General features: G+C 55.4%; 2 protein-coding genes across 5 annotated transcripts; both read left to right on the top strand.

The window, feature by feature from the left end:
• CIRBP (cold inducible RNA binding protein) lies at window positions 1-4,452 on the top strand. Of its 4 annotated transcripts, none has more exons than XM_088526731.1 (7): window positions 1-136; window positions 880-988; window positions 1,074-1,180; window positions 1,512-1,650; window positions 1,733-1,817; window positions 1,938-2,002; window positions 4,363-4,452. In XM_088526731.1, exons 2-7 carry the CDS (start codon window positions 886-888, stop codon window positions 4,365-4,367), a joined length of 504 nt encoding a protein of 167 aa, XP_088382857.1. In that variant the 5' UTR covers window positions 1-136; window positions 880-885; the 3' UTR covers window positions 4,368-4,452. The 4 variants fall into 4 exon arrangements, with proteins under 4 accessions (XP_088382857.1, XP_088382856.1, XP_088382855.1 ...); XM_088526730.1 differs by having other exon boundaries at window positions 1,935-2,002; XM_088526729.1 differs by lacking the exon at window positions 4,363-4,452 and adding an exon at window positions 2,426-4,077.
• A 2,602-nt stretch (window positions 4,453-7,054) lies between these two features.
• FAM174C (family with sequence similarity 174 member C) lies at window positions 7,055-9,172 on the top strand. Its single transcript, XM_088526813.1, has 3 exons — window positions 7,055-7,341; window positions 7,939-8,055; window positions 8,654-9,172. Exons 1-3 carry the CDS (start codon window positions 7,055-7,057, stop codon window positions 8,655-8,657), a joined length of 408 nt encoding a protein of 135 aa, XP_088382939.1. The 3' UTR covers window positions 8,658-9,172.
• The last annotated feature ends 18,754 nt before the right edge of the window (window positions 9,173-27,926 follow it).

Raw genomic sequence — 27,926 nt, 5'->3', positions numbered from 1 at the left:
CGGCGGGGTCATTTGAATATTCATGAGAGGGGCGTGACTTGACGCCGGGGTTTATAAGGCGCTGCCCCGCCAGCCGCGGCGTACATCGCGCTGAGACTTCCGAGTGTTTTGTGGACGCTGCCGCTCCAGAGCACCGGTAAGGAGCGCGCCGGGGCAGCGGCAATGCGGCCGGGTCGGGCTGCACTTGGGGCGCATCAGCCGCGGGTGATGCGCTTAGAAGCAGCGCGATCGCTGCTTGGGAGGGCCCTGGCGCAGGGCGCTGGCCTCTCGGCACCGCTGCACGCCGCGGTTGTGCAGGGTACACGGGGAAGGCGGCCTGGTCGCCTGCTCCGCACGTGCGGTGCGGCGGGAGGCGCGGGAGGGGTGAAACGCGCGCTCGGAAACAAAATGGCGACTCCCCTCAGCGGTGCAAAATGGCGGCAGGCGGGAGGAGGGGCGCCGTAGTGCGCCTGCGCCCAGGGGGGCGGGGCACGAGGGGCGGGGCGGCCTCCGGGAGTGAGGGGCGAACGGGGGGCGGGGGGGAGCCCTCCGCGGCGCGCATGCGCCCTGCGCTGCGCGGGGTGCAGCCATGGCCGCCCGCGCCCCGAGCGGGACCGGGGCCGCCGGCTGGGACCCCCCGTCATGGAGGGGCCCGGGGAGCCCCGGGTGAGGGTCTGGCTGCGGGTCGTGGAGCTGTGGAAGTCCACGGCTCCCTTCGCTGCCATCCTGCGCCTCGGCTTTCCACGAGAGAGCCCTTCCGTGGGAGCCGTCCACGCAGTGGCTGCTCTGTGTGTTCACCGCACGGATGCGCATTTGGTGCCGGGCTCTTGGGGGCAACGCAGCCAGCTCAGCGCTTTGCGAGTATTTTTTTGGTTTAATGGTGGTACGTTGGCTTTGCAGGACAAAATGGCATCTGATGAAGGAAAGCTCTTTGTTGGTGGTCTGAGTTTTGACACTAATGAGCAGTCGTTGGAACAAGTCTTCTCTAAATACGGACAGATCTCTGAAGGTAAGGTCACAATAATGAGCCGTAGCGATTTCCATAGGTTTCCTAGGTTTTATAGGTGCTGATGTTGTTTTTTTTTTCTTTTTAGTCGTTGTGGTGAAAGACAGAGAGACTCAAAGATCTAGAGGTTTTGGCTTTGTTACGTTTGAAAACATAGACGATGCTAAAGATGCAATGATGGCTATGAATGGAAAGGTAAGGAGGCTTTGGAATATTTCAGGGAATAAGAAGTCAGCATAATGTGTTCCTATTCAGCGCAGTAACTTGAAAAAAACAGCTTAAGTTGCTGAAGTTCTATAAAGTTATGTAGGGGGGCAGATACAGCACGTACACTGGAAGCTGACTTAGTTGTAAGTTATAGCATAGTTGTAATATTGAATAAATGACTTGTTTGTGTAAATTAGTAACTCTTGAGACTGCCTAGCTGAGAATTGGGTGTGTAATTCTTTACGGGTCTGTTTATTGGGTCTGCTTTACGGTCAAATATTGAAATATCAAATCGATTTTTTTTTTCCCTCTACTCCAGTCTGTAGACGGACGTCAGATCAGAGTTGATCAGGCTGGAAAATCATCAGAGAACAGATCTCGTGGATACAGAGGAGGGTCTTCTGGGGGCAGAGGCTTTTTCCGTGGAGGCAGAGGTCGGGGCCGTGGCTTTTCTAGAGGTAAGTAGGTGTAAAGATGGGCGCTTGGTGACAGGATGAAGGAATTTCTCAACGTGCTGATCGAAACTCGTATCTGTTGAAGGAGGTGGAGACAGAGGCTATGGCGGAAGCAGATTTGATTCCAGAAGTGGAGGATATAACGGCTCCAGAGACTACTATAATAGCAGGTACAGTCACTGCAGATAGTTGGATGTTTTTGTAGAGCGCTTGGCCTCTTTGTCAATTGCGAGTAGGCTTCATGGGCAGATGAACAAATATAACGTGTGTGAATGTGTTCTTAACAGCAGGAGTCAAGGTGGTTACGGTGACAGGTCTTCAGGAGGCTCCTACAGAGACAGCTATGACAGTTACGGTAAGTCTTAGTTCAAATGGGAATGGTGTGTACGTTGCTGTAGGAACTCTCTATACCTTCTGACCCTGTCTTGAAGTCTGGAAGTACTGTAAGGCTCAGTTGGACTGTACCAGTATTTTTGTTCTTGCCCGTAAGAACCAATCTGTCAAGCCTCGGACGTGGTTGTGCCATTTAAATTTCTAATTTGTAATGCATGTGTAGGAGTTGCTTGGATCTAAGGCAAAGCAAGTTTTTTAACTACATTCCTCGAGCTTGAGACTAAGACAAACCTCAGGTACCCTAACAAACTTTAATCAAGGGTGGGGGAGTTCTCTTAAGCCATAGTGAACTAGCATTAGCTTCTGAAATAATGCAAGGGAGTAAAATGCTGGAACTTGTCTATGCTTCAGTGCCTTTACAATTGTGCCTGCTTCTTGTCCTCAGCTACACACAACGAGTAAAAATCCTTCCTGACTCAAGATCGTCCTTCCAATGGCTGTATTTATAAAGATTTTTGGAGCTTCGCTGAAATCGTTATTGTGTAGTACATCTACTTGTATTTTCACTTTTGTAGTATTATCAGTTCTAATCTTGTCAAACACAGCCTGACAGCTTCTGATATAAGATGGTCTAATTAGACTTTTCTTTAAGAAAGCTCTGCTTTCAAGTGTTTTTAACCTTTTTTGAAAGCACTTCAGATTTTATTTTATTCTTCATGATGAGCCAAGGTGTTTTTTTAAAGTTGTGAAGTTGGGGCCCCAATTCAGTTTCTTTTGAGATAGAAAGGACCTTTAATTCAATGTTCACTGGAAGCTGAACAAGCTGTGGACTTTTTTATTTTTATTTTTTTTTAAGTGCATTACCTTCGTCTTTTGTAACATTCCTTTAGTGTAGCAAGGTAGGAATGCAGCCTGGGTACAAATTGGAAGGCAAACCACCTTGATATATCTAAAGAGAAACTTGCTTGTATGTTCAAGTTGCATAACGGTATTTTTACTGTTGTAATGATGTAAATTACCCAGAAATAGACTTGCAAACTTACCATAAAAGAGGTTCTTGAAAATGTTTATTTATATTGTCCTTTTTTACTGGAAGAAATATGCATATTCCATTGATATTGTATTTGAAGTGGTAAAGGATTCTTGTATACAGTTTTCTTTGGCTTTACGAAGCCTATTAAAAGACCGTCTGAAATGAACTCTGCTCCTGACATTTACATTTCATTGCACAACACAATCCTTGAAGATGAAGAATAGACTAAGTAATAGAGGATGTCAGAGGAGATGATTGCTGATAGTATTAGAGCAAACCAGATTGATGAGTTGATAGAATTTAATCTTAACCAGTCTTGACATGTGAATACCTTCAGCATACTTGCACATAAGAGTAGTGAAACTTGTGTAGCGGCAGATTGTTGAAAGTAATGATACCTTAGGGAATTTGGTACTTGAATTCTAAGCCAGCAAAGGTGAAGGGAATGCCAGCTGGCTGGGTAGGATAATCAATGTTTCCTTAAAATAAAGCAGACATTGAAAAGCTTTAGTAAAGAATCAGTCCTTTGGTACCTGGACTAGTTACTAGCTTGACACGGTGTTCAATGGTAGGTAAATTGCCGTAACTAGCTAGCTTTGTCATTGCTTACAAGTTCTAAGAATTCTTTGCTAGCATATGGAAACTGCAGTGTCCTTGGAGAAAAGAAGTGTTGTGCCTCCAACAGAAACCTCTGAGACGAAAGCTGCTCTCTTGGCTAGTTCATATGTGGAAATAGTCCTGTAATTCGAGGTAACTCCTTTTGCTCATGTCCGCATCCTTCCTCTTGTTGAGAGCTCATTTGAAAGTCTAATGTACCTGTGAAATATTCCTTTGACAATTTTGGTCAACTGATGGAAAAATTTTAACCCATGCCGTATGCAATCTTTGGCTTGTGGCACAACTTCAGTTCCACAGATCAGAGTTGGGCATGCAGTCATGTCTTGCTAGTAGGTATGGAAGCAAGATGGGAAACAGAATTCCCTGACTTGATATGTGTTCATCTATTGAGACTCTTTCTAGACTTCATTAAGTTGCTCACTTTTTTTAATTGTAGCTTTCTTTGCCATCCTACTTGTTGCCATTAACTTTTTCCCATAGCCCACACTTCCTAAGCAGCCATGTCAAAGTGGTTAACACTCTGCTTAGGGATCAATGATACATTGGCTGGCATATCAAAGGCAGCAGCCAGCCCCGGAACAGTTTTCCCAGACTGTGCTTCTGTGATGTGATGGGTTCAGCGAATGGCTTGTGAAACCCTCGTTTATGATGTGACTTGTGTTCGGGGGGAGGTGGGGAACGCTGCACACCCTCTGCTTGATATTATTATTAATGCATATTTGCTTTGGCAGGCTGAAGAGAAGATGGATATTCAACATGGAAGCTGAATGGGAATCCTGGGAAAGGCATGTGTTCCTTCTAAGGAAGCTGTATTGAGACTTGAGCTCACCAAGCAGGTACATGGCCTTTGTTCAGTCTGTTCCTCACCCCAGTAATTTTTCCTGAACCATAAGATATGGTAAACTGCTGTTTTAACAGTGCTGGTTTGTGAGTGTGTCTTCAGTGTTTCCTAGATGAGAATTTTGCATATTCTTTCTCTGTAAAAGTTAAGTTTACTGTTTTAATTTTATTTCAGCATTGAGTTGCATCGGAGAAGAGAGAGAAGGACAGATGTGACTGCAGTGGAGAAGAAATTTGAGCAATGTTTTTACCATTTTTTTATATATAGATCAATGGAACAAACAAGTGAAAATAGAATAAAATACTGGAATATGAAATCAAATCTGAATCTCTGTAGTACTTTTGTGGGGAAGACATAAGGATAGTATACTGTGGCCAAGTTGTGCAATGGAAATAGTTGTTTGGGGTGCTGCCTAGGTTTAAATAATTAAAGAAAAAAGTTGCTGTAGTGGGGAGGTGGATGGAAAGTGTAACCTGTCCTTGTTGGCAACCCTGAGAACTTAGATTCTTGTAACCTTGCACATGCAAAAAACAATGCAAGTACATCTGAAAATTGTTAGACAAGCAGTTCTGTAAAGATGGAATTGGTATTGTTGTTTTCTTAAAAGTCGTTTCAGTTGGCTAAAGCAAGTAACAAAGCTTAAAGACAAAAATTAATTGGCATTTGAATGCCCAGGCTGTTTTGAGCTTGAGTAATGAGCTGTTTTCATACACATTAATTAAAGTTAATGCGTTTTGCTGTGAAATGTGATGTTCCTGCAACTCAATACAAGAGGAATGAGGAAAAGAAGCAGATGAGTTTTGGGGTGCAGTAGTGGTTGCAGTGTCTTGCAGGTGGGCTTGCAGGGATGCAGGTAATGACAGTGTAGGAGGTTTCATTTCAGGAAGGTGCGGGGAAGAGGGCAGGTATGGAGCTGCCTGGAGAGCTAGGACTGGAGCAGCCTAGACCCTGGCACTTGGCAAGCTTTAAAAACCTCAGCATATTTGTGTGGAGCTAACACTCCAGATGCTTGCCTAGTATAAATACAAAATTCAGCCTCGGATTGAATGCATAAGCCACTATTTGGAAAAAGTCAATTTGTACTTGCTTTTTTATGGAATAGAATGGCTAATAAAATACATGTCATATTTCCTAACTAGGATATGTTGCCCTTCTGTATGTGAATATTTGTTCTTAATTTTTTAAATCCACTTACACCCCATCCTGCTCTTGCTGGCTCGTGATGAAGTAGGTGAGAGCTGATGGCCACCGCGTTGGTCCTCGACTCTCTCTTGCTGCCTCACATTACAAGATCCCTTCCTGATCCAAGGGTGCATGTTTTCCAGGACATCACACTGTAACTCACACTGTCCTTGGAAGTCTGCCCTTGAGGGTGTTGTCTTTGATATGCGATACCTGTGTCTTGTCATGCTATACTGAAGAGCGGAAGCTGCTCAGATGACTTTAAAATTTCCACCACCTCATCTCACTGATCATCACCATCTGTGTGCCAAAATGACTGCTCCTTCTGAGACCTTGAACTGCAGCCTTGCTCCTCGGTCTCGAATTGATTCGATGCAGGCATCTGATGCTTGTGAAAAATGAGGTCTTAATTCTCAGTTAAATCCCCAAAGGTGCCAGCTCAACAGGAAGAAGGATTTGCATTGCTGAGGGGGCTGGAAGGTGCAGTATATTTCTAGCAGCTTTGAGGAAAATGCAGAATTCTGTGTGCAATGCGATAAACTGATGAATTTTGCTGCTCTCCTGCCTGCCCTTGCTGTGCAGAAAAAAAGAAAACGTTTCATTGCTTTATCCTGCTCATTCTGTTGCTGGCCTCACCCAGCTGTGGGGCTGGGGTTAGTGTACACTAAGTCCCCCTTGCAGCAGAGCTCATTAGATGAAGAAGTCTCCAGCACGAATGTCTTTGATGAGGTTACGCGATTGTGGGTTTTGTGCTGGTAACAATCGTGCTTGAAGGGTGGAATCCGTGTTCCCTAGTCCTGCAGGGAAAGACAGGTTTGTGGGGAACGTTGTTTCTTGCCGGCACCCGCATTCCTGTTCTGCTGGGGGTGTTTGACTCCAGCGCGAGCTCCTGGGGACAAACGTGGCACTTCGGGGAAGGGGGTAAGAAATTGCCCTGGTTGCACTTGCTGTGCAGGCCTGGCCGGGGCTGCTCGTCAAGGGTGGCCTCGTGGCCCTGTGTGCAACGGGGAGGGACGGGTCCCATCGCAGCGAGGGGGGACACGGCTTTTTTGGGGGGAAAAAATGGGCACGGAGGCAGGAGGATTTGTGCTGCGCAGGGGAACGGCTGCAGTGAGGAGCGAAATGGCGGCCGGGGGGTGCCTCTGAGGGGGGAAATGGCGGCCCGGGGCGACCTTAAGAGGGGAAATGGCGGCCCGGGGCGATCATGAGGGGGGAGATGGCGGCCAGGGGACACGGCGGGTCGCCCGCCCGCCCCCGCCCCGGCCGGGCTGCCCCTCGCCGCCCTCCGGAACGCGGCTGCCCCGGAACGCGGCGCGCGGGCTGCGGCGGGGCCGGGCGGGCGCTGCGCCGCGCGGCACCGGCCCGCGGCCTCTCTGCGCCGCCGCCGTTCGCCGCCGGCCATGCCCCGGCCGTGCTGCCGCCATCTCCTCGTGCTGCTGCTCCTCCTGCGCGGCGCCGGGGCCGAGTCCCCCGCTCCTCCTCCGAGCGCCCCTCCGAGCGCCCTCAACGGCACGGGGCCGCCGCGCGCCGCCGCGGGCAACGGCACTCGGCTCGGGCCGGCACCGCCGCCGCCGCGGGGCCCGGTGCTGCCGCGGGGCGCGGGGCTGCCGGTGGTGAAGCGCGCGGTGTACGTGCTGAGTGCCCTGTCCGCGCTGGCCGCGCTCTACTTCATCCTGCGGGCGCTGCGGTGAGTGCGGCTGCTTCGGCCCGGTTCCCCCGGCCCGGTCCGGTCCCCCGCTGCTTTCCTGGCCCAGCAGCTGCTTCCCCGGCCCGGTTCCCCCCGCAGCTTCCCCCGGCCCCGGGATGGTTCCCCCAGCGCCGTTTTCCCACCCCTTCCCTCCCCCGTTTTCCCCTGCCCTTCCCTGGCCGGCCCAAGGGTTGGTTCCCCCAGGCCTCACTCTTCTCCCCTCACCCCAGCTCGGTTCCCTTCCATCCACTTCCCTGGCCCGGAGGCTGCTCCCCCGGTCCAGTTCTGCCCCTCCTGGTTCCCATTTCCTCAGTTTGGATCCCCCCGTCCCAGCCCGTGGGCTGCTCCCTGCCCTGATCCCCCTCCTTGGCCCAGGTTCCCTCTTTGGCCCTGGTGGTTTCTCCTCCTGGGGAGCCGCCCCGGTAAATTCCCCCGTTATCTGTTGCCCGAAGGGCCCCAGTTTGGCTCGTTTTGCCCCGCGGCTGCGTCTCCCCGCGAGCTGGGGCTGCTGGCCGTGACCGAGCGCTTACCTGCAATCTCTGTGTACCCAAGTTCTAGATCAGAGCGGCCCAGAAACGAGCTCAAAACTAATTTCAGGTTGAAGAAACCTCAGCGGAAGAAATACGGTCTTCTTTCAAACTACGATGAAAACATAGAGATGGCTTCATTTGACAGCGATGAAGACACAGTCTTTGAGACAAGGAATCTGAAGCGGTAAATGGACATTTTGTAATTTTTTTAATCAAAATGGCTACGGGTTTCCAAAGATGTGTAAGCTTTGGGACGGATCTCACAACTGGATCTGCATGAATTCAGCTTTTCGGTGTGCTGTCTTTCTGCATTAGCACACAAATTTATCTCATTTCCCTTTGGTTTCTGACCAAGCACGTGGAAAGGGACATGCCCAACGTTACAGGCTGCTGGTGTTTAACACGTTGGCAGGAGGGACAGGGAGCCCTCGTATCCCAAGGGGCTCTTCCTCCCTTTCCTCTTCCTCCTTCGCTCTCCGCCATAGGGAGGAAAACTAAACTTTTCTGTTTATCGAGTGGGGGAATAACTCCCAAGTCGAATCGCAGCTGGAGCTTGTGATTCCATTGGAGCAAACACTGGCATTTGTCACGGTGACGTGCTGTCAGTCTGGGGGTCACACAAGTTTGAATTTTGGGGGTGTCTTTTTTTAAGGGCCAAGGAGAGAGATGTCCCTGGGCAGAGCTCCCTGCCCGGCCTCTCAGCTCCCCCAGCGGATTCGAGTTGCAAGGACCCGTCAGGTTGTCCCTGCTCATTCTGGTGTTCTGTTTTTTCTGTTTTCCAGATGATTTGGGGTCAACCGGTGGCTTCAACTGCATAGACTGACCAAGAGGTGCAAGACCACCAGTGGGAATCACCTTACGGATCCGATCCTCGGGTTTCATTTGTTCTAATTGCTTATAATGGGTACTACTAAACAGCACAAAACCTTCTGTAGCTGGGGCAGGGGGAAGGGGACCAAACCTATTTCCTTCGCACCTTTTGTTGGGGCAGGTGGAGTTGCAAGTAAATGATGCTGTGCTGAGTGTTGTAACTGCACAGGGAGGTGCTTGCTAATGGAAGCGTCACTCCTGGACGAGTACTCAGCATTTCAAAACTTCTGGCTCTGGACTCAAGTATTGCAGCTATGTCTGCTGGCCCATGAATCCTAGCAGTGTTTTATATGTGCTCATCTCCCTCTCTGCTGACTGCTGCAGTCAGCTTCAGGTATCAGGCGAGTGGATTCCTTCTGGAGGCAGATCCCGTTTCCTTCGTGCAGCATCAGGTTACCTCGTTAGTAAATGTCTCTGTAATCACCTCCTCATCTGTTGAGCGGGGAGGGCTCTTGGTATCTGTCACCCTGGCAAGGGCTGTGGGTAGTGCTGCCTTAGCTCAGGCAGACACAGCAGCTTGGGGAAGGAGCAGCGAGTTAAATGTGTCCCAGTTCTTGTAGTTACAGGGCTAATAGTTACACACGATGATAATACAGGTCACTAGGTGGGTTGGGAGAGCCAAAAAAATGTTTACAAGCGCAAGGTGCCAGTGGGCCACGGGACCCCTTCTCGGAGGGAGTGTGGGTTTGCATAGCCTGGGGCTGTGAGCGTTGGGGCTGCTCTTCCCTGGGTGGCTGCAGTGGCCCCTTTGCTGGAGAGGTGCCTCCTGTACCTGGTTTTGGAGCTGCTGCCTCTGTCCCAGGTCACCCAAGGAAAAGCCAGGCTGCTGCGGCGCTCCGAGCGGGCCAGCTCTGCTGCTGCTGTGACAAATGACTTGTCTGTGAATAACTGTCATCTGGAAAAGGAGGAGCAGAGAAAGCAGTGCTGCCAGACCCTTAGGGGCTGTGGTTCTTAAACTGAGACATCCCTGGCTCAGAAATAATCTCTTCAAAAAGGGGCTCGGGGTTTCGCTCTGTCTGCTGGTACTCGGATTGCGTCTCGTGTCAGCCCAGCAAGGTGGGAGGTTCCGTAGCTGGAGGTTTGGGTTGACAGTTGGGTTCTTACAATGTAGGAGCAAATGTGAATGAGTGCAGAAAATCTCTTTCCTAATGTCCTTGTTAGGACCTACTGCTAAGGTGGTAGAAACATCTTGCAAAGTGCTCCTGTTTGCAGCACATCCCAGCCATGGAAGAGCCCTTCCCGGGAAGCTGCGGGCGCTGCAGACCTGCATCCCGAGCCCCAGCTCGTGCCTTTGTTACGGAGCCCCAGGGAAGTTTCCCTGCAGGCCAGGAGGTTCCCTGCTGAAGAGGTGCAGCTTGGAGGCTGTGCTGCTCTTCTTTAATGTGAAGGTTGGGCATATTTGGCAGTGATGGTTCCTTTTTTGCTTTTTTTTTTTGTTTTTGTTAACTAACCCTCTCTAGGTAAGGGGACAAAACAGGCGCTTAACAAAAGAGCACGAGGTGGAAGGGGTGTTCCAAATGGGCTCACAGCAGGTCCTCTGTGAGCCCAGGGTGTAGCTGCTGCTCCCAAATCCCTCACCCCTCTGAGGCAGGAATCCCAGGGCTGCATTCCTGGTGCTCATGCCTGCAAGGGGCAGCATTGCTGAGTTTCCTGGAGATATGTCACCCCAGGTCCTGTGAGCTCTTTGGTTTGTGCACATGCAGATTTTTTTTTTTTTTTTTTGGGAAATATATATTTTTAGTAATGTTGTCATGTGAACACACCACTTGAACGTGCCCTAATTTCACATAATTTTCATCCTTTCATGCCTACTCTAGATGCTTTCTGCTTGTTTAGCTGATGCAGAGATGAAAAGGCTTGCTGCATTCCTCTGTGAGGACGGCAGCAGTGGCTAAATCCGGCTTTTGCTGCCCTTGGGGTGATCAGAGAGCTGGTTTATGTGATTCAGCCTCCTCGCAGGTGCGGGTCGTGCACGTGCTGATCCTTTTCTTAGCTCTTCTACTCCCTTTGCAAACCAGTTTCTTTAAAGCATCATGCACAAGCCAGGTAAGTAACTGTATTTCAGTCCACTGACGTGCCCTGGCTCAGCATTTCGACCACCGGGTTCACTGGCTTTTCTTTAGCTGAGCTGATCTATTTTATTATTCTTTAGGCATTTCTCTCCATTGGACGGTTGGGTTTTGCAATCTTTAAGTTTCCTCACCTTGCAGGAATGAGCGATTCCAAGAACGTTTTTTAATATTAACAGTCGAATGATTTTGCTCAAAGAGAGGACATCCAGCTGTAGCTCTTGTCACAAAATAATTTAGATGGAACTTGATTTTGCTGTAGTAGGTGCTTAGAATTTGAGGAGGGAAAGATGCGGATATAGCTAGGACTCGTAATGAGCCCCCTATTCCAATACTAAGTAAGCAAAAGCTAATTAATTTGCAGGGCTTGGATTACCCCAGAGTGTGCCAGCCCAATAGCTGTGCAGCACATACCTGTTTAAAGGAGCGAATTTCGTCCTTTGGGGAATAAAATGATGATTTTGGGGCTGTAATGTAGAACTGTGGCCACTTTAATCTGACCTCGTTGTGGCTAGAGACAGGTTTGAGCCATAGTCAATGGCCCTGTGTGTCTGTTTCCTTTTGCTCTGAACCATCCTGCATATTGGAAGGAATTTGTAGTCTGCGTTAGCTCTTTGTAGACCAAACCTTGACATTCCTGCTCCGTTGGACTTCTGCTTGTTCTAAATCATTGTTAATGCATTTCGTGCGAGGAGAAAACAAAAAATGCTAATAACAGATCTGAGCCTCCTTCAAGTACAAATCCGTTGCTCAGTGCACCTTTTCCTGATCTCATTTCTTCTGAAAGGAACACGTAGATGGGAGCTGCAGCAGAGGTGGAGCACGGCGCCCGTGGGCCTCAGCGTGGGGCCGGGTTTGTGGGGGAGCTCGCTGACAACAGCCGCTTTTCCAGCCTTGCATCCCATTATCCCACTGAACTGCTCCGGTGGCAGGGAATTCCAGTGGCTGTTTTTGTTCCTTTACGCGTACTTGGTTTCCACGTTCATAGCCTGGTAGGTCTGTTCTGCACAGAACATTTTTAGTGGTTTTTCAGTGTGTTGGAGCGCACAGAGGCGCAGGCAGAAGTGGCAGATCTGCCCCGATACCGCTCTACTCTGCGGTGTCCCGCACCGCACGGGTGTCTCCCGTGTCCCGCTGCTGCGCTTGGATTCCCCGGAATGAATCAGGGTGTCCGGAGGAGGCACCGGGCTCTGCCGGTTGCCACTCGCCTCCTGCCCGGCCTTGCACATTCCACACGTGGCCAAACGCCCCTGGGGACACGCGAGGACCGAGACGGGGGTGTGCGAGTCCCCGTGACCGTCCCCAACGTGCTGCAGCCATCGCTGTTGTCTAAGCCAAAGCCTAACCTTAAAAGTTTACATAATTGCCTCTCTGATCTTGGAGGGCTGCATCGAACCCTCCACTGTTGCCATTGAACGACAGGGCCAATCGACCGGACCGTGTGTCGGGGTTAACGAGAGCCATGGAGAGCGGTAAGAGCATCGGCTCTGCTGTTAGTGCCGTGCGCGTGTCCCGTTCGGATCCTGCGCGTGGAATGGGATGAAAGTGCTGCAAGATGGACTTGTGCTCTGAGCACATTGCCAAGAAGTCGATCAAACTGCACCTGGGTGCCCTGTGGGGTTGTCTGTGCGCTCAGAGGGTCTTTCACCCTCCTGCTTCAATCGTTGATTTATTTTTAAATAGCAACCAGCCCTGTATTGATTGATTTGTTTTGCTTTCCTTTTGTTTACAGCATCCACCTCCGTTGTATCTTCAAACAGATAAAATAAAACATTCCATTTTGCCGGATTGCTCCGTTGCAGCGTGCCTGGCAGCCGCGCTCCGGTTATTCCGGGGGCTGCCTCCTGGTCGGGATGCGTCTCGGGAGCCTTCCGGAGCCGCACGCTGTCCGTGGCCAGAGCTGGCTTCCAGTGTTGCTTTTTCCTGGGCTTTTGTGCATTCCTGTGTCCCTTGTCCTGCCTGCAGCCCAACCCGTCCCAGACAGAGGTTTCCGTGGCCCTCGTCTCCTGCAGGAACGAGGTGCTAAACTGCCCTGATTCCAGAGGGAGGCTGCAGCTCGGCCCGGATCCTCCCCTGCTGCAGGACAGCAGGTTGTGCCCGGGTTGGGTGGATTCCTCCTCTCCAGGACAAATTGCTCCAGTTCTGCTGATCCTGTTGGGAGGCAGCTGGGAGGGAGGGCCCCACGGGAGGGGATGTGCCCTGGTGCAAAGAGTTAAATGCAATAAAACTAAGGGAGTTCCCTGCTTGAGCAGCTGCTTCTCATCCGGCTACCAAGGAGGGAGGTTGCATGGACAGCGCTCCCGGGCCTTGCCCTGCCGCTCGCGGCCCCACGGAGCTGCCCAAGCCCAGGGGAAGGGGTCCGGGCTCCGTGTTAAACCTTGCAGCTTCCTCTGCAGCGGCACCTCCTGAGCTGCTTGCGGTGAGCTCGCCAAGGGAGGCCAGCGCGCAGCGCGGGGGAGCGCGTCCAGTGCGGGTGACCGTGTCCGGCGCGGGTGAGCGCGTCCAGTGCGGGTGAGCGCATCCAGTGTGGGTGAGTGCGTGCAGTGCAGGTGAGCGCGTGCAGCATGGGTGAGCTTGCACAGTGCGGGTGAGCACGTACAGTGCGGGTGAGCTTGCACAATGTGAGTGAGCTTGGGCAGCGCAGGTGAGCACACACATCACGGTGAGCTCGTGCAACGTGGGTGAGCTTGCACAGTGCGGGTGAGCTCGCGCAACACGGGTAAGCTTGCACAGTGTGGGTGAGCACACACAGCACGGGTGAGCTCGTGCAATGTGAGCGAGCTCTCACAGTGCGGGTGAGCTCGCACAACACGGGTGAGCTTGCACACTGTGGGCGAGCTCACGCAACGTGGGAGAGCCCACACAGGGTGGGTGAGCTCGTGCAACGTGAGCGAGCTCTCACAGTGCGGGTGAGCTTGCACAGGGTGGGTGAGCCCGCACAACATGGGTGAGCTTGCACACTGTGGGTGAGCTCGTGCAACGTGGGTGAGCTCGTGCAGTGCGGGTGAGCTTGCACAATGTGGGTGAGCTTGGGCAGTGCAGGTGAGCACACACATCACGAGCTCGTGCAACGTGGGTGAGCTTGCACGGTGTGGGTGAGCACACACAGCACGGGTGAGCTCGTGCAATGTGAGCGAGCTCTCACAGTGCGGGTGAGCTTGCACAGGGTGGGTGAGCTCACGCAACGTGGGTGAGCCCGCACAGGGTGGGTGAGCACACGCAGTGCGGGTGAGTGCGTCTACTGTGGGTGAGCTCGTGCAGTGCGGGTGAGCGCACGCAGTGCAGGTGAGCTTGTGCGACTCAGGTGAGCACACACAGTGCGGGTGAGGACATGCCATGCGGGTGAGTGCATGCAGTGTGGGTGAGCACACAGTGCGGGTAAGCTCATGCAGTGCGGGCGCGCTCGTGCAGTGCAGGTGAGCACACACAGCGCGGGTGAGCGCATCCAGTGTGGGTGAGCGCATGCAGTGCAGGTGAGCACACACAGCGCAGGTGAGCGCGTGCAGCACGGGTGAGCTTGCACAGTGCGGGTGAGCTCCCACAACGTGGGTGAGCTCCCACAACGTGGGTGAGCTCGTGCAGTGCGGGTGAGCTTGCACAATGTGGGTGAGCTTGGGCAGTGCAGGTGAGCACACATCACGGTGAGCTCGTGCAACGTGGGTGAGCTTGCACAGTGCGGGTGAGCTCGCGCAACACGGGTAAGCTTGCACAGTGTGGGTGAGCACACACAGCACGGGTGAGCTCGTGCAATGTGAGCGAGCTCTCGCAGTGCGGGTGAGCTTGCACAGGGTGGGTGAGCTCACGCAACGTGGGTGAGCCCGCACAGGGTGGGTGAGCACACGCGGTGTGGGTGAGCGCGTCTACTGTGGGTGAGCTCGTGCAGTGCGGGTGAGCGCACGCAGTGCAGGTGAGCTTGTGCGACTCAGGTGAGCACACACAGTGCGGGTGAGGACATGCCATGCGGGTGAGTGCATGCAGTGTGGGTGAGCACACAGTGCGGGTAAGCTCATGCAGTGCGGGCGCGCTCGTGCAGTGCAGGTGAGCACACACAGCGCGGGTGAGCGCATCCAGTGTGGGTGAGTGCGTGCAGTGCAGGTGAGCGCGTGCAGCACGGGTGAGCTTGCACAACACGGGTGAGCACGTGCAGTGCGGGTGAGCTTGCACAATGTGGGTGAGCTTGGGCAGTGCAGGTGAGCACACACATCACGGTGAGCTCGTGCAACGTGGGTGAGCTTGCACAGTGCGGGTGAGCTCGCGCAACACGGGTAAGCTTGCACAGTGTGGGTGAGCACACACAGCACGGGTGAGCTCGTGCAACGTGAGCGAGCTCTCACAGTGCGGGTGAGCTCGCACAGGGTGGGTGAGCACACACAGCACGGGTGAGCTCGTGCAATGTGAGCGAGCTCTCTCAACACGAGTGAGCTTGCACAGCGTGGGTGAGCTCACGCAATGTGGGAGAGCCCACACAGGGTGGGTGAGCTCGTGCAATGTGAGCGAGCTCTCACAGTGCGGGTGAGCTTGCACAGTGCGGGTGAGCCCGCACAACATGGGTGAGCTTGCACACTGTGGGTGAGCTCGTGCAACGTGGGTGAGCTCGTGCAACGTGGGTGAGCGCGCGCGGCGCGGCTCCGAGCAGGGAACCCTGTAGATGGCACTAACAGACCGAACATGCCTCTAAGCGAGCGCTGCAGAGCCTGCTGCTGGAGCCCTGCATACACCCCGTCGCCTGGGAAGGGCAAAGCCGCCTCCGAGGAGCCTTCGGATTGTGCCTGGGGCAGAGCGGGGCCTGAGGGCTGCACTGGGAGCGGGAGCCGGGAGGAAGCGGCCTCGGCAAGGGCTTCTTGTGGGAGTTGGGACAGGCAGGATTGGAGCTGCCCGCGGGCCGGGAGCAGAGCCCAGGGAAGGCTGCTCGGCAGCACCGGAGCTGCTCCGGCTGCTCCAGCGCTCGGCAGTCACCCCAGTAGGGCTAAAGCCCATCCCGGATCTCTCCCTTCCACTTGCAGCGATGCCCACAGCGCCCTTGGGCACCCTAAAACGGGATGAAATCCCAAAGCTCGTCCCTATTTCAGGCTGAGGGGCCGGGAACGCGCGCTCAGCTGCGCTCCCTTCCCCGCGTCGCGGCCCTGATCCGTGTCGGCTGCCGCGCTGAGAGCCGAGCTCTCACCTTGCTCTTGTTCCACTCACCGGCTGGGGACACGTTCTCTTTGACCGTGGCTGGGATTCCAGTCACAGACACACGTTGGCGGCATGTGCCTGCCCTGAATTTATTTTAAACTCAAGTTAAAATGCTCCCAATGCTTTGGATGCAAATTTCTTTCCTTGAAATGGGAACTGCAGGCCATTTGCTGAGCGCTGGTAAGCGCTTTTGATTTCGCTAGTCTGTTTGCTGCCGAAATGTTGTAAGTCAGAGCCGCGCTCCGCGGAGTGCAAAATAACCTCTGCGGCGCTCGGGGAGGCGGCCGCGGCTGCTCGGCTTTCTGCGGGCATCGGAAAAGCACTTGGCTTGCTGTTCGGAACTCAGAAATGCGGATTTTTTTTTCTCTCTCTCTTTTTTTTTTTTTTTTCCTGATGGTTTGCTTGTAAGGTCAGGATCTGCCAAGGTGAAAGAACGGACCATAGTTGGTGCGGGAGGTTTTTATCCATTCCCTGTATGGAGGAGGAGGTGCTGTGAGCCCCCCCAAAAACCCAGGGAGGGAAAAATGGGCAGAATATTTAACTGTGCGTAAAGGATGCTTCAGTCCTGGGCTGCAGGACACTCCATCCCGGCACTAAAACCCTCCGGGCTCACAAAGGAGCTTCCCGAGGAGGGTGGGATGATCCCGGTGCTGGAGCCCCGGCCCCGCGGGTCACATCGCCCCTGCTCTGGACTTCCCTGCTGTAAAGCGGGCAGGAAACAAGGATTCTCCTTCAGGAGAGAATCTCCTTCTGACACTGCGAAGCGTTAGAAATACCGAAGTGAGGGTGTGGAGCGATGGGCAGGGTTCGGTGGGAAGCAACACGAGGCAGCGCGTGGGGACGAGCGGGAATCGAGCGCGTTCCCGTCGCTCCCTGCAGACGTTTTGCTCCATTTGCTGCTTCGCGCCCTTGGTGCCCAGCAGCTCTAGGAACATTCAGGCTGCCCGGGGCTGCCTGGAAGTGGAAATTCCACATAAAAACGTCACCTCAGGGCAGCTCTGCTCTTGCAGGTCCCCAGCAGCTCTCGGCAGCCCCTGGCGGGTCGGGGGCTTTTGGCCGGGGACGTTTGGGGCAGTTTCCCAAGTGCCCCCCCAAAATCACCCCTTTGTCCCCCAGGGCGCTGTGTGGGAGGGTTGGGGGTATCCGAGAACCCGTGGCAGCTTCTCCTCCGATGTCTCCTCCGTTCCACTCACAGAGCCCTGTGGCCCAATGACCGCAACTCTTCCACATAAAAAATTACCTTTACTTAGTTGGCTTTTTGTCTAAATCCTCCTTCTGATCTTTATTTTTCGCCTTACGCGATGGAAAGGTGAATGGAAGTGACACTTCATCCACAGACGACTTTCTTTTAGAAATGTTGGTTGTTTTTTGTTTTTGGTTTTTTTTTAATATAAAGGGGGCCTTGCAGGGGAGAGTGAAGAGTATTTTCTTTTTAAGTTGCACTGGGGAATAAAAGTAGAAAGGAAAACAATGATCTTAACTGTACTGGCACCGAACAATATTTTATTTTATTTTGTTGAGCACCAGAGCTAATTGAAGAAGGAATTCACACAACAATTTTTGCAATCTAAGGATGAGTAAACATTAAAGGGGCTGCTGTACTCCTGGTGCATGCTAATAGCCATGCACACGTCGCAGGGAGAAAATGTCCCTAAAATGAAATGGGAGATGAATGTCTCAGATGTTGCACTTCAGTGTTTCCTACCTGGTGTTGCTAGATCAAAGGCACTGGCTAAAGCCCACGTCCAAGGAAATCTATTGAGCGGATGCAACTCCGAGGCCCCAGTGGGATGAAATCCCTGCAGGAGAAGGACGCTGGTCCTCTTTGGTGGAAGTGGCCAACAGGGTCCATCTGGATGCGCTTCTGCGGCCTTTGGGTCGCGTTTGCTTCCCTGGGGTTTCTCGTGGCTTCTGAGAGCTGCTTGCAGGGAATTAACAGTGTTTTAATTAACGCAGCGTCCCAAGGCTTGGGCATAAGGAAGACAGGGGGACAACGGGGCAGCCTGTCCCTCCTACACCCTGGAGCTGGGCTCGTTTGTGTCACCAAGTTGAAGCCAAAGGGCCCCAAGGGCGCAGGCCGTGAGCGCGTCCTGCAGCTCGCGGGACCTCGGCTGGCACCCCTCTCTGTGCTGAAGCAAAATATGCGTTTTCTGTAGCTTTTGGCTTTTGAGAGGCTGCCAGCTTTCGCTTAAAACAATTAAGTGATGGAGCATTTAGTGCCTTCTCGATATGTTCCTAATACGCGCTTCTGGTTAATTGCTCTCGCTCCTTTAACGAAAATAACCTCACGAAAAACGAGCCGAAATGTTCCCTTGCTGGAGCCGAGCTCGGCGTGCGCTGCCGCCCACGTCAGCAAAGGGAAAATCCTGCCCTGTCCTGCGAGTGCCCGGCAGCGTCAGCGCTGGCACCGCGTGTCCGTGCGGAGCGTTTTCCCGGGAGTCCCTGGGGTCCAGCAAGGCGAGCGGGAACCTCACTGCAAAACAGGAACGTGCAAAGGGAAAAAGGGGAAAAGCCGGAATTGAGGCTCAGCGCAGGAGCCCTTGCTCCGGCTTGGAGCACCGGGAACCTGCCGGTCCCAGGTATCTCGTGATCTCCTCCTTGCCAGTATTATTTTAATCCTCTTTTCTCCCACATGAAGCTCCCCGTCTGTGAATGATGCAGAGAGGTGTTAGGTTTGTGCCCTTTGTGATCTATAGCAAAGGTTTGAGACATTGCTGTTTTTTTTCCTGCTAAAAGCAGAGGATTTATCCACATTATAGCTCATCCGTGGTCGTCACTTTGCTCCTCGGCTGGCTTGGGTAAGTGCAGGGAAGCGTTTTCTGCCTTATTAGGGGGAGGGAGGGCTGTGGCATTAACCAGGGCTTCCCTTCCCTCCGCCGGCCTCTTCCGCACCAGGAACATCCCCATCCTTGTCCCCAGTTGCATCCAGGTGCTCCCCCTGCTCCAGCCCCGTTCAGGGTGTCACATTTCCCATCGGGAAGCCTGGCTGGGTAAGCACGTGCTGCAACAGGCCCTTCCTCCAAAATACCTTTTTCCTAAGGGAAAATCATGCGGCGGGGAGGACCGCCCCCTTTGCAGAGGTGGGGCAGCTCCTCACCCCTCTCTTCCCTTAAAACGTGTCGTTTTGAGGCACATCCCGAGGTGCCTCTGCAGGTTGTGTCCACGCATCCGGGACGGTTTTCCACCCCTTTCCCCAGCCGCGCTCTCCAAAGGCCCTTTGCTCTCCTCACCTTCCCCAGCTCCGAGCCATTCTCCCAGCTTCAAAAGGTTTCCCTGATTACCCTAATGAGGTCAGGAGAGACCAGGCGCTTCTGTCGCTTAAAACGGGGCTGGAAGGGAGGCAACATTCGTGTTGGTGCCGCCGCCATCGCGGCTGCACGAGCCGGTGCTTCCCCCACCTCCCCATCTCCAGCAGGAAAAAAAGAAAATATGGACAGAAGGTCTCAAATGTATCAAACAGCTTTTAAAAAGAAATTCCTTTTGCCTGTCAAAAGAACAAACAGATACACCGAAAACTGTCAGAATTAGTGTTGGAGTAATTGCAGCAGCTCTCCAAGGTTAATGCTCCATTAGCGAGCAGCTCTCACGCAGCTAAAAGCCGGGACGAGACAGGTTGTCAAAGGCTGCTGGAGATTAAAGAGCCGCGCTCGCGGCTCCGCGCTCCGCGCACGGGGTTTGGGAGCGGGGGCGAGCGGGGTTGGAGCGGGGAGGTGCCTCCCGCTCCCGCTGCGGCGCTTGGGATGAGCCCTCCAGCTGCAGGGAGGGATTTGGGATGCCTGGAAAGGCCCCCGCTCGCCTGGGATTGCATTGAAGTGTTCCTAAAAGGCCTTTAGCGCCTGTGGACACGAGGTTTTAAGGAGCATCCCTAGGGCAGCACCGGGCTCCTCCGATCCACAACGTTCCCGCTGCCCAGGGCGGAGCGGGGCCGGTGCCGGGGGCTTTGCAGGTCGTGAGTTAATTCTGCCCGAGCATCAGATAGCGTAGCGGGGTTTTATTGAGCAGGGCATCAGTTTTAAATTGGATTGGGGCCTGATTCCTCTCCCAGGCCAGTGCAGGGCTCATTTAAATAGAATTGACCTTGATTTTTTCTTTCTTTCTTTTGTGTAAGTGAGGAATATTGTTCCTCGCTTCCAATAATGCAGCACCCTCTGTGCCACAAATGCCGTTCCGGGGTGTTGGTTTCACAGGCGCAAACGCGGCGGCTGCGTCGCCCCTCGAGCAGAGCTGCCTTCCCGCATCCCCAGCGAGGCCGGGATCTTCCGAGCGCCTCCGGCTCTCAGCACCACAAAACGGAGCATTTTCACCCCAGAGCAGGTGCGTTCATGTCAGTAAAAGCAGCTGTTTAGACTCAAGCAACTCCAGACATGCGATGCCGAGGCCGTTTGTGTCGCAGCATCCCTGTGCGCGAGCAAACGCGCGCTCGGAAGGGCCTCCCTGCCGCTCTTCATCCCATCGGGAGCGAGCTTGGAGCGAGCTCGCGCGGCCTGCTCCTTGTCCGGATGGCGGTGGCTGCTTCCCGGTGATGGGATCCGAGCGCCCCGGAGCCTCCTGCCTGGCTCCGGGCTCGGTGCGCCGGGTGCTCCGCACGGGTCCCCTCCGAGGCCAGAGCGGGGTCCCAGTACCGCAAGTTCGGGAATGCTGGAAGTTAACTGGAGCAAAGTGAGCTTGGAGCCAGTGCGAGGGGCCTCTCCAAAAGAGCAGATGCAATCAGGGGAGATGAACAATGTCATAATTAGAAAATTAAACCTTTCCTGGTCTTTTCTTCTCCTATCTTGATATAATTTGTAATGATTAGACCTAGGGTGCAGCAGAGCCAGACAATGTGAGTCTTCAGCACAGGAGCAAAACAAGACTCCTGCACAGACCCTGTCTCTTTATTAAGTTGATTTGCATTCATAATCTTCATTTGCCGTTATTATTTTTCCCCCTTGTGCTTAGTGAGTGATATTAGCATAAAGTCCCTTTTTTCTTGTTTTCTATTCACGCTCAAGGTCAGAGACTTAGTGAGACACTAACGAAAACAATCTCTTCCTCACCCTCTTTTAATTCTTTGCAGAAACATGTCCTGGGGATTTTAACATAACAATCGCTGGCGAAGAGGCGGGGGGAAGACCTGAACAGAGAGCCCTTCTGTGCTGGAATAGGAGCTGCTCTAAGGAGAGATGCAAATCCGAGCGAAGAAGGGAGAGGAGAGACGGATCTCGGAGCAACGTCGGTCCCATCTGCTCCCACGTGCGGGGTGCGCTCGGCTCCGAGCCGGCGCTGCCGGCGGCTCCGTTGCTCCTTGGGCTCCGCTCCCTTGCAGCTCGGAGCCGGATCCTTGTGGAGCACCGAGGGCTCCCACGCTGCTCCCGACGCTGCTCCCGCAGCGACGCTCTGCTGTGGTCACCTCTGCAGCTCGTCCCTCCTCTTGCTCCGGGCTGCACAATTTTGGGGTCTCCCATAGGAGACACTATCCAGGGTCTCCCGGCCATTGCCCTTTCCGCAGCCTTCACAGCAAAATGGGATGGGGTTGCACCCAGCCGGAGCGCCCTGATCCAGAGCAGGGCAGGGCGAACACCCCAACCCTCCTGTCCCTGTCGCCCTGCATTGCTTTTCTTGTATTTATCCGATTTTTTAGGGCCCAAGGTGTTGGTGTCTCCTTCGAGCAGGGAGGGGGGTTAGGAAGCGGCTCCCTCTTGGCGCGCTCGGACGCGGCGGCCTCGCCAAGCTCGGAGCGTCCCCGAGCAGGAGGAGCGCGGGAGAGAAGGACGGTGCTGGGGAAGGAGGCGAGAGCAGGAAGGGCTGCGAGGAAAGGCAGAAATCCTCCTTCTCCCATTGGGAATCGCCCACCCCGGGGTCGTGGTGGCAGCCGCGCACCAAGGGTCATTCCCAAGGGTCCTGGCCACACGGCAGGGCCGATGTCCCCGGCCGATGCAGTCGGATGGATGTTTGCTCCCTCCCGGATCCCGATCCCATCTCATTTGGGCTCCTGGAGCACCCGCGCTTGGCTGGCGCCGACGTGCGGGTGAGCAGAAGGGCAGAGGAGGACGGTGACGGTGACACAAAGTTCTACCCTAACACGGCAAAGTTTGTGCGCGTCCCCGCCGGGCGCCGCGGGGAGCCGCCGGCTCCGCGCCGTTAATTCAAGTCATTAAAGGCGCTGCTCTCTGTGTACCTCTCCCAGCACCGCCTGCCCTGCCCGTTTGATCCGCAAGTACCAAAAGTACCGCCCGGGGCGGCGACATCGGCATCGCCGCGGTCGCCATAGGAACGCCGTCCCCGGCGGCCCAGCTCCTGCGGCGGTGCCGGGCCCGGCGCGCGGAGCGGCGCTCGGCAGGGCCGCGCGACACGGCCCCCCCGGCCCCCGGGTCGGCGAAGGTTGTCGGTGTCAGCGCCGGCCCGGGGAGAGGTTCAACCGCCCTCGATTTTGTGTAGCGAAGGGGAGAATAAATGGGGCAGCAGCGGAGTGAGAGCTGGGGAGTGCGGGGCTGGGCGGGATGCGGGCGAGGACGAGGACAAGGATGAGGATGAGGACGAGGATGAGAATGAGGGTGAGGATGGAGCTGCCCGCACCAGGCTGGGGCTTGGGGTTCAATCCGTGTCGCTGTCCTGGCGGCTGCTCCCGGTTTCCCAGTGTGAAATGGGGACGGACACGGGCGCCTCCTCCCCTGGACCCTCCTGCCACCCGTGTCCCTTGTGGGCAGGGACACTCAGGGCCTCGCTGTCCATGCCTCTCCACATCCCCCCATTGCTGCTTCCCCTCACAGCTGACCCCCTATGTCCCTTTTCTCTCTTAATCTCCCTTTTTTTCAGATTTTCGCTGCATTCGGGCCATGATCGCGTGCAGGCGCCCTGGTCCCGGAGCGGGGAGCGCGCGAGGAGGCGGCCGTGGCGCTGGGGACGGTGCTCAGGAGGCCTCGGCGCAGGAGGGAGCCGCGTTCCCGCACGCGCCGCGACGACATCCCAGCCTGGGCCCCTGAAATATAATGAAGGCCCAAGGGACCGTACCAGCTCCTTGGTTAAAAATGATGCTGTTATATTTAGACAAGGTAACTAGAGGCCCCTCTGGACAGAGAGGAGTACAATTTTTTGTTTAATGACTCCATAATCTGATATAATATCAGGCCTGTAAGACATAATGAAGACCTGGGGGAGTTTGCATCTTTGCAGCATTAAAGGGCCGCTGCTGGGGGACGCGGACAGGTGGAAGCTTGAACTTTGATGCAGTCAAACCTGGTTTTCTCCGGATTTGTTTGACATGATTGAGAGGGAACCCGGAGGCCGCAGGGAGAGCAGGGAATGGCTGCAGATGCAGCGGTGCCTGTAAAGACCGCGGCAGCCGCTGGCTGTGTCTGCACGGGGCCGCCCGTGCGCACGGCTCCTGCGAGGAGCAGGAGGACGTTCCAGCTGCCCGGAGGAACCGCCGTGGCCAGGACAGCGTCCTCAGCGGTGCCCACCCCGGCACGAGGGTTCAGCGCATCCGGCTAGGGCGGAATCGCGGCTCCGGGGATGCGCTGGGCCCCGCTGGCTCCCTCATGTCCGGGACATTGGAGCCAGCGAGAAACCCTGATCCCTCCCAGGCTGGAGCTCACAGATCCCTGGGCTGGAGCTGCGGGGGGTCTGTAATGAATCCCTGTTGTGCCGGCACGGAGCTGCCTTTGGGAGGGCTTCTCTGGGAAGTATTAGGGTTATATTAGCATCCTGGAGGGGAGCTCGGCCGCCCATCAGCGCTTCCCGGCAGCAGGAGGCCGGGGGACAGCCGGGCTGCACTCGGCCTCCCGCTGCTTCCCAGGAAAGGCCTTTGCTCCCAGACGGAGCGTTTCCACTCGCTCCATGCGGCGCTGTGGGGACTCCGGCTCCGTGCTGGGGACAAGGCCACCGCGCTCACTCCTGCCCCTTGCTGAGCGTGGAGCCTCCGACTCGGCCTCGCAGACGTGTCCCCACCAGCTCCGTTCCGGCTCTGCGCCGCCTCCCGCTTGCTTCAGTTTATTTAACTTCTTTTCCTAGGTGGAAAATGAAATAATGAAACCCTCCCTTGCAGATGCGCTTTGACGCAGCTCCATGTCCGGGCTGTTTCACCTCGGGAGCTGCCAATCCGTCTGTGTCGAGCTGTCAGGGCCGAGGCGCTCCGAGGTGGCTGAGCCGCGACGCGGGAGCGCGGTGAGCGCGGTGAGCGCGGTGAGCGCGGTGAGCGCGCGGGCCGCTCCGGCCGCCCTCGCTGCCCTTCCGCTCGGCTGGCTCCGGCGCTTCGCCCTTTCCCCCTGCCCTTTCCATATGCAGGAGCCCTCGGAGCGCAGCCGCTCGCCTGCGGGATGCTCCGGCACCTGCTGCGTCCCCGCTGCATCCCTGCTGCGTCCTTGCTGCATCCCTGCTCCTTCCCTGTTGCATCCCTGCTGCGTCCTTGCTGCATCCCTGCTCCTTCCCTGCTGTGTCCTTGTTGCATCCCTGCTCCGCAGCTTTGGTCTCCACCCTACAGAGCCCCATTTATCCCACGGCTTCCAGAGCTGCAGGATCTCCCGAGTCCCCCCTGTGGACGGGCCCAGGAGTCCGGGCTCCTTCACCATCAGTCACTGCAGCGGGTGGCCGAGCGCGGCGCAGGGAGGCCGGTGGCACCAGGCGCTGCCCCCGGGGCGGCAGCACCGCGGCACTAGGGGGAAGTGTTGGCTAAGCCATGAGGCTGCGCGGCCGCCGCGGTCCCGGTCCCGGCTCTGTGCGCCCTGCGATGCTTCCGCTGGTGCCAGGCGCTGTCTGCTCCGAAACGTGACCCCAAAACTGGGAGGCCTGTAAAAATATTGAACCTTCACCCCCACGCCCCTAACTTGTGCTTTACAACCATGCGCAGTCGCGTGGAGCAGTTTTGCAACCCCCTTTGCAGCCCCTCACCCGCTGTGCTGTGACAGGGGTCCCGGGGCCTGTCCCCTCGCCAGCCCAGTCATTGCCCCTGCGACGCTTCCCACCAAGAGCCTCGTTCCTTGCTTTTCTCCCAGCAGCCAGAACGGTGCCACTTTGGGTCACGAAACCCCAGGCCGTGTCTCGCCGAGCTGGTGTCGGAGGCGCCGCTGCCCCGATCTGCGGGATGCAGGTTGCAGGTGACGGTTCTGCAGTAATTTCCTGCCCCCCTTCGTGAAGGGGCTGCACTGTAATTAATATTTGCAAATTGCTTTGCGGGCTGCCGCTGCGTGAGGATGCGAGGTGAAAATCGATTGTTGGAGCAGGGCCGGCCGCCCCGGCCACGTCCCACTGGAGCCAGGGATGCCCCTTCCCACAGGGAGCAGCGCTGGGCTCCACAGTGGGCATCCCAACCCGGAGGATGCGTCATCCCCCCACCCCGGCAGCTGTCCCTGCGTCTTTTCCCAGTTTTTGGCCCGGCCCATCCGGCCTCGCAGCAAGGCTCCCTCCCGGTGCTTGGCAGCGCGCCGCGGTGCCTAATTGCCCGGCTGCGGAGCCGCGTGCCGGCTCGCCGCCCACCGCGGCGCCGGGTGGCCGGGTGCCAGCGCCGCCCGCGGGCTCTGCCGTCGCCGCCGCTAACGAGCGGCAGTAACGAGGCGGCAGCGGCGCGGCCGGGCACCGCCGCGCTGCCCACGTCGCGGCCGCTTCACGGATTCGTCTCCCTGCTGCCAGGGACCGGCTGGAAATCTGCCCTTCGTTTCCCGTGTGTGTCCACCAAAACAGCCAAGCTGCTAAATGGGAGAGCATCCCAGTTGGGTGGCAGAGCCCTGTCCACGCCGGCCCTGCTGGTGCTTGATTGCCCTGGGATTTCTGCTGCATCGCTTTCCTTTTTCAGCAAGAAAGATTTCTTTGTGTAGTAAATATTTTCAGTGATTTCCAGGCGGATGCAACTAAAGTTAAGGAGTTGGGTGGAAGTTATTCCTGCCTGCAGCAGGCTGGAATTGCAAGACTACAGTGATTTAGGTGTTAGAGTGACGGTGAGGGGAGCTCTGCGGACGGTTTCCTTTGAGTTAACAGGAATTGGGGACAAAAAGGTCATTAGAGGAGATGCTGGCGCTGGGCACCAGGCAGGGGAGCGAGGAAGCCCAGCCGTGCTGCAGAGCGCCCGCGTCTCCGCCGGGAGCAGCAGCAGCTCCGCGGGGCTCCGGGAACCTCGTGCCATCCCGGCCAGGGAGCTGGGATGCTCCAGCGCCGGGCGCCGAGCGGCACCACCCGAAAACGGAGCCCGCGATAGCAGCCACCATTGCTGCGGGCGGCAGGACAGTCGCTTATTGTCACGGCTCCCGATTCCACCAAATAACTATGGAATTGATTAGTCTCGAGGGATGTGGCAAAGCTTGATTAATTTTGTAATTATTATCTCAAGGCTTTTCCCTCCACAAGGCCTGATCCAAAGCCCCTTGGAGGTGCTGGAGCAGCTCCAAGCCTGGTGCCGTTGGCTGCTCCCCGGCAGCGGCGGTGCCAGCTCCTTCCAGGAATGGGTAAATTCAGAGCTGCCAAGGCTGGAATTTCTCTTCTCGCACCGACAAGGTGGCTGCCCGGCCTGGCAAGGCCACAGGGTCTCTGGAGGGAACCTGAGCACCAAGGAGCATCTCCAGTAGCATCGTGGACCCCAACCAGTGCGTCCGTGTGTCCCGGCTCCGGCAGGGAGCCGCTGTGGGCCCTTGTCAGCGCAGGGAAAAGGCTTTTAGTGGCTTGGCTTGATAAATGAAAACAAATAAAGTTGATAGACAAGTGGACAGCTTTATGATAGCTTCACACTGACAGCAAGAAAGATTGGTTGTCGGTGCCTTGATAGAGAAATATCTCGATGGGAGTCGGATAAAGAGATGGATAACCTTGGTGACAGAAGGGTGGCTGCGAGGAGGCTGCTCGACCGGCATTATTCCAGATACTCCTGCCTTTATTTGTTTTGCCTTTCCGAGGAAGGGAGACGCAGAACACCCCAGTTCATTGAGTTTTTCAAAATAGATTTGCTAAATAAATAATGCTGGTGATGCATATTTTATTTCTATCCCACCTCTCTGCATGGAGCACAAGGTGTTCTACAAGGCAGCACAGGCTCCCTCTCCGGGCTAACAAACCCCAAACTAAAGCACATCAGATTGAGACGGATTTACAGGAGATTTAGAGGCTGAAACATAACTACAGGCAGCGCGCGGGGCTGGCGGAAGCGCGTGGCAACAGCGTCCAACACTCATTGATCTTAATGGGCACCTTGTTGCTCTCTGGAATCTGCCTGGATGCAGATTTGTATCCAGAGGCATTGCAGACGCTGGGAAGTGGCTTGCACAGTGGCGACGGGTGCACAGGACACGGGTGCGCAGGGTGATGCTCTGGGTGCCGACTCACACCTCGAATGTGGAATCCCCGTGGGTTTGGTGCGTTTTCCCCAGCCCCTTGAGCGGGCAAGCGTGGCCCAGAGCGGGAGCCACAGTGCATGAGGGGCTGGACCTGCAGTGCAAAGGACCACGGAGCCACAGTGCACAAGGATTAGGGAGTCACGGCGCACGAGGACTGTGGATTCGTGGTGCACAAGGACCACGGATCTTCGGTGCATGAGGACTATGGATCTGCAGTGCATAACGACCAGGGAACCACGGTGCACAAGGACCATAGATCTGTGGTGCATGAGGACCATGGATCCGCGCGGTGCATGAGGACCATGGATCTGCAGTGCACAAGGATCATGGATCTGCGGTACATGAGGACCATGGATCCATGGTGCATGAGGACCATGGATCTGCGGTGCATGAGGATCACGGATCTGTGGTACATGAGGACCATGGATCCACAGTGCAGGAGGACCATGGATCCGCGGTGCACAAGGACCATGGATCCCGGTGCATGAGGACCATGGATCTGCAGTGCATGAGGATCACGGATCTGTGGTACATGAGGACCATGGATCCACGGTGCACGAGGACCATGGATCTGCGGTGCACGAGGATCAGAGAACCACAGTGCATGAGGACCATGGATCTGCAGGGCACAAGGACCATGGATCTGC

Source organism: Tinamus guttatus, unplaced genomic scaffold, assembly GCF_059628265.1.
Source record: "Tinamus guttatus ecotype Peru unplaced genomic scaffold, ASM5962826v1 Tinamus_guttatus_pri_ptg000254l, whole genome shotgun sequence".
NCBI classification, from domain to species: domain Eukaryota; kingdom Metazoa; phylum Chordata; class Aves; order Tinamiformes; family Tinamidae; genus Tinamus; species Tinamus guttatus.
This window is presented reverse-complemented; position numbering and strand designations above follow the sequence as displayed.

Bases quoted from the DNA above. Each gene is read 5' to 3' on its own strand.
- FAM174C (XM_088526813.1), top strand. From the start codon at position 7,055: ATGCCCCGGCCGTGCTGCCGCCATCTCCTCGTGCTGCTGCTCCTCCTG. The intron at 7,342-7,938 runs GTGAGTGCGGCT...AACTAATTTCAG, and splicing joins TTCATCCTGCGGGCGCTGCG to GTTGAAGAAACCTCAGCGGA.
- CIRBP (XM_088526728.1), top strand. From the start codon at position 886: ATGGCATCTGATGAAGGAAAGCTCTTTGTTGGTGGTCTGAGTTTTGAC. The intron at 989-1,073 runs GTAAGGTCACAA...TTTTCTTTTTAG, and splicing joins ATACGGACAGATCTCTGAAG to TCGTTGTGGTGAAAGACAGA. The intron at 1,651-1,732 runs GTAAGTAGGTGT...TATCTGTTGAAG, and splicing joins GGGCCGTGGCTTTTCTAGAG to GAGGTGGAGACAGAGGCTAT.